Source organism: Myzus persicae, unplaced genomic scaffold (assembly GCF_001856785.1).
Source record: "Myzus persicae strain clone G006 unplaced genomic scaffold, MPER_G0061.0, whole genome shotgun sequence".
NCBI lineage: Eukaryota > Metazoa > Arthropoda > Insecta > Hemiptera > Aphididae > Myzus > Myzus persicae.
The window spans coordinates 90491-100147 of NW_019102834.1; the positions used below are offsets into that span (position 1 = coordinate 90491).

The window sequence follows — 9657 nt, forward strand, 5'->3', positions numbered from 1 at the left end:
TAAACATTGTTTTTTTGTATTTTATAATTTTTGAGCCGTCAACATTTTGTAAAGACCATATAAGGTGCCGTGGGATGAAAAAGTTTGAATACCTCTGCACTAATAAGTAATAAAATAAAATCATATACTATGAATGGAGCCACAGCGTATTATATCAATACAACAATTAATATGTTGCCGATATCAGCGACGAGTCACCGAATTTGGTATTCGATGTACGCATACGAAACGCAACATCTCGCATATTTGTCCACAGATAATTTGTTATCAAATCACCATATTGATTATATATGAATAATTATGCTATTATCGAACACCTAATTATTCGAAGACTCGTCGCTAATTTCAGCAACAAAATAATACGCATGGCTCCATCTATAGTATATGACCTAAGCTTATAACTAATAAGTATTTAGGTCTAACGTCAATACTTAATATAGTCGTACTAATATAAATTTATGTCGTATACATATTATAATATATTACGCTGGATTATTTTGAAATTTTTACATTATTATACAGTACTATAATATGAATAATCGGATATAATATATATACATACATAGGTAACGAGCTGAATTATCCGGCTTCGCCAGTGTGTAGTGTTACGGGTAAAAGTCGAAATCGGGCAAACCTCAGAAATGCCCGGGCAAAACGCGAACTGCCCACAATCCTTGGGCAAAATGTCATATTTCGGCTTTTGACCGGGCAAACCTAGTTATGACCGACCTAATTTGGGCAAAACCGTATATTGACTTATTGTAATGGCAAAACCGTAGTGTCTTATATACGTTCGATAATATTAAATATAAATAATTGTAAAATAAATATTATTATACAAATATAATTGAATAAACTTAATTAATACATTTAAACCTCACTTGAGCCAAACTGTAGTGTTTATAATAACCACATATAAAAAAATAATAATCATAAAATATTGTACAGATATAATTGAATACACTTAAATAATAATAAAGATATAATGATATTACGTACTCTTATAATGTTAAAATAAAAATTATTTATAAAAAATATTGTACAGATATAATTGAGTATAATAATAAAAAAATAATATATTTGTTTATTTGTTGCTACACATATTAGAATCATGGCATTTAGAACTACACAAAATATTTTGTTGCTTACATTTGCATCGTCTTGTAGTGCACTTAGTTTTGCAAGAACAAAAAATAAACCCTTGTCCTCCAGTTAATGCATTTTGAGTACTAGCAGTCCTCAGTGGTATTTCGATATTTGGTACATCATTGCTACTAATAAATTGTTCCTTGCATTGAAATATTTGGTTTCTGACATAAAGTGATGACAAAATTCCATTTTTGGTTCCCATTTTATAGAATCCATCATCAGTAACACTTAATATAACACCTAACACATTAATAGCATCGACTTTTCCTCTATCAACACAAGGCACTGGAATTTTCACTGTCGTTTCGACTGTTAGAGGTGGAAATAGATTTTCACTCAGTAATTTCATTTTTTTTGCTTGCGCAACTAATCCATCAGTAGCCTTTTCCCGTGCTTTTTTAAATTTTTTCATTTTCATTTAAAACCTCCATTTCATTTTCATTTTCAATTAATACCTCCATTTAATTTTCATTTCCATTTAATACATCCATTTCATTTTCATTTTCTGCAAATTGAAGTAAGTCATTTTCGTCATTTACATTATTAATTATATCATTGAGTAAAAATGACATTTTTAATCCAAGACTAACTTTTTTCCAAACATAGGTTCATATGGAGGTTGTTTGATGCCAGCATGATAAGCACTATTTTTGGCAAATTGACAAAATCTTAATCCTTCACTCCACTTCCTAGACTGATTTTCTTCCATCCAAGATTTTTTCGATGTCCTGGTTAGCTCTCTCAACACTCCCCTGGCTTTGCGAATGACGTGGCTTCCCGTGCACAATTTTTAAACCATCCCACATTAGAACTAAATCATTTATAATATGATTTACACACTCTCTATCATTGTCTGATTGTAGTATGCACGGAGCTCCAAATATACAAAAAATATCTATAAGATTGTATGCAACCTCGCTTGCAGTTTTTGTTTTTAAAGGTCGTAAAGAAACAAACTTAGTAAAATGGTCTTGGTAAACCAAGATAAATTTAAAATCACCATCTTTATTACTTTTCATATCTATCAGATCGACCTGTGCACGAGAGTTAAAAGTTTTAGATAAAATTGGTTTTATTACTAAACCTTTTTTGGGATGAGAGTGTTTTTTATTACATATTTCACATAACTGTAAATATAATAAAATTATATCCCTGGTAATATTTTTGTATTTTTGTTTTATTGAATGCTCCATTCGGTTTCGACCACCATGACCACAATTTATATGAGCCGTGTGTAATATATCGAACATTTCATTGCATTTTACAAAATAAATGTCAGCATTGGTTTTACTTGGTGGAACTATTAACTTTTTAGACTCACCGATTGTGAGTACGTCAAATCTATTTAGTCTCCTGTATTCGTTCGTTGTTTTCTTCGAATTGACTTCGCTTGTTCTACCTCTTTTATGAGTTCATCATATCTTGTTAGAGCACTGCATTCACTTTTTGCAATTTCTTTAAGTTTTAATTCAAATTTAGTTTTAAAATCAGACACACACATTTCGTTAGCCATTGCTAAAGACGTACAAAAATTTGCTCACAAAAATACGAACTACAGTAGGTGTATTTTATGTACCTTTAATATAGGTAACGAGTTGATAAAATACGATAAATTAACAAGATACGTGGGGTCATTTATAATCGTAATAAATTCGTACGACAAAAATGACTATTTAATATTATCGAACGTATATAAGACACTACGGTTTTGCCATTACGATAAAAGTCAGTACACAGTTTTGCCCAAATTAGGTTGGTCATAACTAGGTTTGCTCGGTCAAAAGCCGAAATATGACATTTTGCCAAAGAATTGTGGGCAGTTCGCGTTATTTCTGAGGTTTGCCCGATTTCGACTTTTGCCCGTAACATATAGATTGATATGACAAGATGTGCATTGACAATAACACATTTTGTACCTATTCTAATAGACAACAACAATTATTTCAAATGGAGCAACAATTACCTAAGGTCAACATTATATTAAATATTACCCCTATTTTTGATGTAATACTAAGTATTAACTTATTGACAATATAATAACAATGATTATTAGTAATTTTAAGCATTTAACTACCTATAACACCTCAGTTAATATATTTTTATAAGGTAAGGTCTTATCAATAGCAAAGTACAAGCTTATACTTGATTCATTCTAATTTTACCCAGTGGTTTTTTAATTTGTAGATCTATTATACAAGTATAATAAATTATAAAAATGAATTTTTCAATTCTATCCTACAATTTTAAAAAACCCATGTAATTTAATGTACAATGTTATTTTGTTTCGTATTACAATTTTAAACAACATAATATATTAATGGTTCTTTTAAAAAAATATCAAGTTAATTTAAATGTCTGGGGACATATATAATAAATATAATATTTATTTATTCAGCTAAAACAATTAGGTACAATCAAATAATTACAATACAATACATAAAATTAACATCAGCGTTACTTATAGGCACATAGCATACGATATAGATTAAAGATTGTAATTACAATTTTAATTAATAAATATAATTTATAATATCATATTGTAAATTGTAATATCGGATATCTCCCGAACAATTTTTGGACAAGTGCTTATCATCACTTGTATTAATAATTGATAAGGTACCTATGTTGATAGAAGCACAGAACAAATAGAACGGAATCTTATTTCATTTAACATGGGCTCTTACGGGAGATGATAAAACTACGTCCGACATTTCTAGATTTTAAACGTGTTGCCACGTACCGGGAATTTCTCTTTTTTTCTTTATATCGTGCAACACTGTTCGTTCAAATTTTTAATATATTATTATATTCAAATAATCAAACCACGATTATAGATAGTACTATCTATAATCGTGAATCAAACCGATTTATAATCTATGTTATCTATGGTTGCCCATGTGTTGTTGTTGTTATGAGTGGAATTGCTGACTAACCGTGTAGCCACAAACCACAGAAAACTTTAAAAAAAGGGAATTTCTCGGTATGTGGCAGCACGTTTAAAATTCAGAAATGTCGGACGGTTTTTCGATGAGCCTTAAGATTCCCTTCTGTTTGTTCTGTGATAGAAGCTTATTGTTTCTCGTATGCGTGTGGGGAGCCAGGAATGAGCTGCAGAGATCCGCTCGTGTTTATGCGTATGCGTATACCTTCAAAAGTATTCAATGACAAAGTAAAATTAAACAAAAATTACTTTCAAAAAAATGTTTATCTGTTTATTTGAAGGCTATATCTCATTAAGTTAATAATGATTAATGATGGTTGGTGAGTGTCGACTGGTGAGCTAGGTTTATCTCGTGTAAAAATAAAATGATTTGCACCACTGGTCCCGAGGAAAAAAAGGTAGTAAGGTAAGGTCCCAGATTCAAACGAACTTACCTATCTGTCGACATTTTGACCAACTACCTTTTTTTTCCCTGGAACCAAATCAACAAAGAAAAGGCCATTGTTAAATACATATTTATTTTTATTAAATATTTATATTATTTTTATTATTAACAATATTATAATAACCCTTAATGAATTAAAACAATTACTCTCTCAAAAATTGGAGATTATCCACTATTCAAGAGTTTTACTATATAATATAATTATAATATTACTTCGTCATAATATTATGCATATATTTTAACTTGGAACATTTTATACATTTTTAACTACAAAAGAATAAGAACATTTTCAATTCGATACAATTTGTCAAATTTGTACTTCAAATGCATAAGTAGATATAAAAAAATTGTGTTTATGCATTTTAATATTTTTAAAACACTACCTATTGTAACAATGCTAAGGAACCTCGTATTAAAATCAAGCTTTTAGACCGAAAGATAAAAATTTTATCTACATTTATACACCAAAAACTAGAAAAAATGAAAATTTCAAATGTCTGTAAACAGCTTAAAACGTGTCGAAATATTTTTATAATCTTCCAAGTATAGAAAGGTATAAAAAAAAACATTTGGTTTGAATCTCAAGTAACCTAACCTACAGTTAATACTTTTTGAATTTAAATAAAATAAGAAAATCGTTCTTTGATAATTTATTAATTTATGGGTGAATAATGAATATCCGATGCCCAAAAAAAATCCAACTCAATTCAATTTGACTTTTTTGTTTTGAATTTATTGAATTTTCAATTTAAGATTTAAAAAAAGAAGTTATGAATTTCTAATTCAAAATAATCTACACAGTTTTTTAATTTTCTTTAACAAAAATGTATAATTTTGATTAATTTTGATTAACTTTGTTGTGGCATTTTTAAAAAGGATAATATTTTGTATGCGCTGTATGTTAGGTGTCTAGAAGGCAGCTGTAATCGATGGTATTAAATTTGAATTCAATGATATCATATCATCGAATTCAAATGTAATACCATCGATTACAGCTACCTTCTAGACACCTAACATACGGCAGAACGACATCCACTTACCAGCTTTTTACTTTTTAATTTGTAAGTAGATTATAATATTATCCTTTTTAAAATTGCCACAACAAAGTTAATCAAAATTATAATGAGTTATTATTATAACGACAGCCCGTAAGTTAAATTAATTCTATTCATACTATTACTCTTAAATTATTAGCGATACTGGAAAAATATTATGTATACTTATGTAAAATTGTGCTGTTTTTGAACCGAATTACAACAAAATGACAAAAATCGTTATTCTTTGTGTTAATATGTAATTTTGTCCAAATTTGAACTTAAAATGTCTGTAAAACATAACTGTATTTATATTATTTTAAGATTTTTTAGTTACGGAAAAAACTGTTTAAGTAGAACCTTGTTTTGAATGTTCGATCCTTAGCCATAAAAATTGAAAATTTTATACATTTTTAACTACAAAATCATTTTTCAATTTGATAAATGTTGTCAACATTTATATACATTATACATGCATTTTTAATGTTTTTCAACATTTTTTGCTATTGTAACAACATATTAAGAATCTTATATTAGATTTTCATGTTATTTTACTCAATCAGTACAATTTACAAGGCTGTGAATTTAATGCACTTAAAAAGTATAAAATATGCTTACATATAAACACTAAAAAAATAACAAAATATGCTCTAAAAATTCTTAAAATATGCTCTAATTTTTCAAAAAAACCACAACAATTTAACTTTTATATTTAATTTGTTCATTATAATTTTTTTTATTAATTTTAGTTACATATTTTTTGTTACATATTGATGTGAGTATATGAATTATTGGCTTACTAGTCTTGATCTTCGTTGTAGACTAGTAGGTATACAAGATCTATAAAAGAAATAAACTTATTAAAATAGATTATGTTTCTGCTTAAAATCACATTTTACCTTTAAAGTAGTACAATCTATCATTTCTTTTGATTTTAAACTTGAAAGACCTAATGTTTGATGCCAACATAGTTTTATGTAAAGAAAAGAAACGTCCTATGTCCCATGAAGTTATTGGGGCTAACTTGAAATACGTCATGTCGTTACCTACGTTCTATTTTTCCCCTGCAGTTAATATTTTTGAAATATTACCCATACTTTGAAATCTTTTGTTTTTGTTGAGAACTGTTTGTTATTTTTTATTAATAGTAGTAATAGTTGTATCTGTTATTTAACTTTATCGAGATATCTTGTACAATTTCAGTCAATATTACACGTTAAATGCCGAGAAAAAATAGAATAGTTTCCATGAAACTATAGAAGTCATAGTTAATACAAATACATTTAATATTTTAATGTCAATTTAGAACAAATTGCCCGAAAAAATGTATATATTATTACTAAAAAAAGCATTTATACACAAAAAAAATTATTAAAACATGCATTTTTATGCCCTAACCCATAAAATATTCAAAAATATGCGAAATAGGATTTTTTATTTAAACTATAAATATAAGTCAAAATAAATTTTGGCCAAATCCATTTAATTATACAGTGTAGCAAAAAAACCTGACAATTTAATTAAAATTTATATTTAAAAAAAATGGAAATAGAAAATGTCCGTTAACAGTTAAAAACAAGTCAAAATATTTTGAAAATATTAGGTATCAAGAATATATGAATTAATGAAATAAACATATGGTGTACATTTCAAGTGTCTACACTTATTCGTTTTTGAATTACAACAAAACAATAAAGTCGCTACATTAGAAATCGAGTAAACATCCAATATTGTAAACAATTCAACTTCAATCACCCATAAAAATTTAATTTGACTTTACGGTCAATTTTTTTTTTTTGATAAAGGTAGAAAACTTATAAGCAATTTTGTATTAAATTTTTAAATCTTAGATGTAAAAAGAAAATTTTTTATGTGATTCTAACTTAAAATAATTTGTTAATTTTTGTGATTTTTACAAATGTTGTAAAAATTCTAAATTTAAATACTCGTAAAAAAATATTGTGGATTTAAGCTCATTTTTTCCCCATTAACAACAACTAGCGAGAAATCTTGTACTACATTTTCGAGTTTTTTTACTTAGCGAAACATTTTTGATCGACAGTAGTTTAGAAAAACAAATAATAATCGAAAATTGCACATGCCTAAATGATTCAACAAGAGTTAAAATATTTTGAATTAATTTTATGGTGTATAGAAAATTCTAACACAAACATTCAGTGAAACATGTATCTACGGTCATTTTTTTAGAGTTACATCAAATACCAAAATCGATTTTTTTTTAAAACTGGTTTTTCATAAAAATTCTGGGTTTTCCTTAATTATTTTGTTTGTTTTTAATGCTGCTTTTGAAAACTATTAGACATTTTAGGTTTTGACCTCCCGAATGCACCAACTAGATTCATTTTCCTACCAGAAGAGTTGCTGTTGAACAAAATCTAAGCACTTTTACGTCCCCAAACCGTGATGACAGTGACGAACATAAAAAATAAAAAAACACACATCATTGTGAAATCAATACATTCACATCTCCGCTCAGAATCTAAAATAATCCATGTACAGAAAATCAAATTGTGCAAGACTACTCATTAGCTTAAGAGTGATATGTACGCACTGTGAATGTTTTACATACCTAGTTACTTTACAAAACTAATAAAGAAAAACATACAAATGTATTCAATTTCTGGCTCTGTATGACTATATAGCTTATGAAATGTGTTACTTTATACTATTATGGAACTATTATAGGATCATTTAAACTTTAAATATATTACAGTAATTACATATTATTATAACATTATATTTTCGATTGTTGATATAACAGGCACACAGCATTGGCTTGGATTCCAATTTGAAATTCAAATCTTCAAGTAACCACTTTGTTCTAACAAAACAACCTCTAACTGGTAAATACACAAAATAAAATTATAAATTATAAATTTTAAACATTTTATACTTTTACATTGTCAAACACTAATATTATTATGTTATTTGATATATATTCTAGAAAATTCAATTATTTTCGCGTTACATATCACACCAAAAGAAATACTTGTGACAACGTCTGTAGAAACACCAACGTTTACAACATGAGCGACCAAGCTGGTAGCAGTCAACATTACATGGTTAAGAAACCATTTGAATGCGATTTATGTGACAAGTCGTACATACATCTCAGTAGTCTGAGAACCCACCAGCGAATACACACGGGTGAGCGACCATATGTATGCGATATTTGTGGTAGGGCTTTCACAAAAAATTATTATATGGTTGTACATCGGCGGTCACATACGGGTGAGCAGCCTCATGCATGTCACATATGTGTAAAGAGGTTTTCCTATAGAGCCACACTGAAGAGACACCAAAAGATACATACAGAACCCAGACCAGAATTTCCATGTCACCAGTGTTTTATGTCGTTTTACACCAGAGGAGAACTGGATGTACACCGCTTTAACCGTCACGATATTCTAAGACCTTTCTTGTGTGAAATATGTGACAGTTCATTTATACATAGGAGTTCTCTGAGGAGACATCGGTTGGTGCACGAGCGTGAGCGACCGTACCTGTGCGACAGGTGTGAAATGACGTTTTCCACCAAACTGAATCTGCAGAAGCACCGGCGGACGCACACAGGTAGAAGACCATATAATTGTGACTTTTGTCACTTTTCGTGTACACGTAGACGAGATCTCGATGCTCACATGATTGTAAACTCGGGTAATCAGACTCTTAATCCATTAAATGAGTCATTGTTGGATAATGGTGGAACTCTAGAATCACTGGACTCAATACTGGACGAAATAGTAAACTATGCCTTCCCAAATGAAGCAACCTAAATCTATCTAGTCATAAGAAAAATAGTTAAGACTGATAATATGATTATATAATGGAGCTCATTGAGTGTGATATAGTATTATAATGTGTATAATATTTTTTGTATTTTTTTAAAAAATGTTATGAACTTTTTTAAATTGTATTTTTTTTTTGTGAAATAAACTGCATGCTTCAAAATTAAATTTTCAAAAAAAAAAATGTCTTCCACTTACCATTGACCTTAATAGTATTCTTACTTGAGGATGGTTACCTGTTGGTATATTATATTTCACCATAATTATGTACATAAACTT

The 9657-nt window shown here is 28.5% G+C and overlaps 2 protein-coding genes across 2 annotated transcripts; one reads left to right on the plus strand and one right to left on the minus strand.

The window, feature by feature from the left end:
* Positions 1-1084: 1084 nt before the first annotated feature.
* On the minus strand, positions 1085-1561 carry LOC111033213. Its single transcript, XM_022313853.1, has one exon. It carries the CDS (start codon positions 1559-1561, stop codon positions 1085-1087), a length of 477 nt encoding a protein of 158 aa, XP_022169545.1.
* A 7055-nt stretch (positions 1562-8616) lies between these two features.
* On the plus strand, positions 8617-9366 carry LOC111033214 (zinc finger protein 525-like). The gene has a single exon (XM_022313854.1). The coding sequence runs from the start codon at positions 8617-8619 to the stop codon at positions 9364-9366; it is 750 nt and encodes a 249-aa protein (XP_022169546.1).
* The last annotated feature ends 291 nt before the right edge of the window (positions 9367-9657 follow it).

Bases quoted from the DNA above. Each gene is read 5' to 3' on its own strand.
- LOC111033213 (XM_022313853.1), bottom strand. From the start codon at position 1,561: ATGAAAAAATTTAAAAAAGCACGGGAAAAGGCTACTGATGGATTAGTT.
- LOC111033214 (XM_022313854.1), top strand. From the start codon at position 8,617: ATGAGCGACCAAGCTGGTAGCAGTCAACATTACATGGTTAAGAAACCA.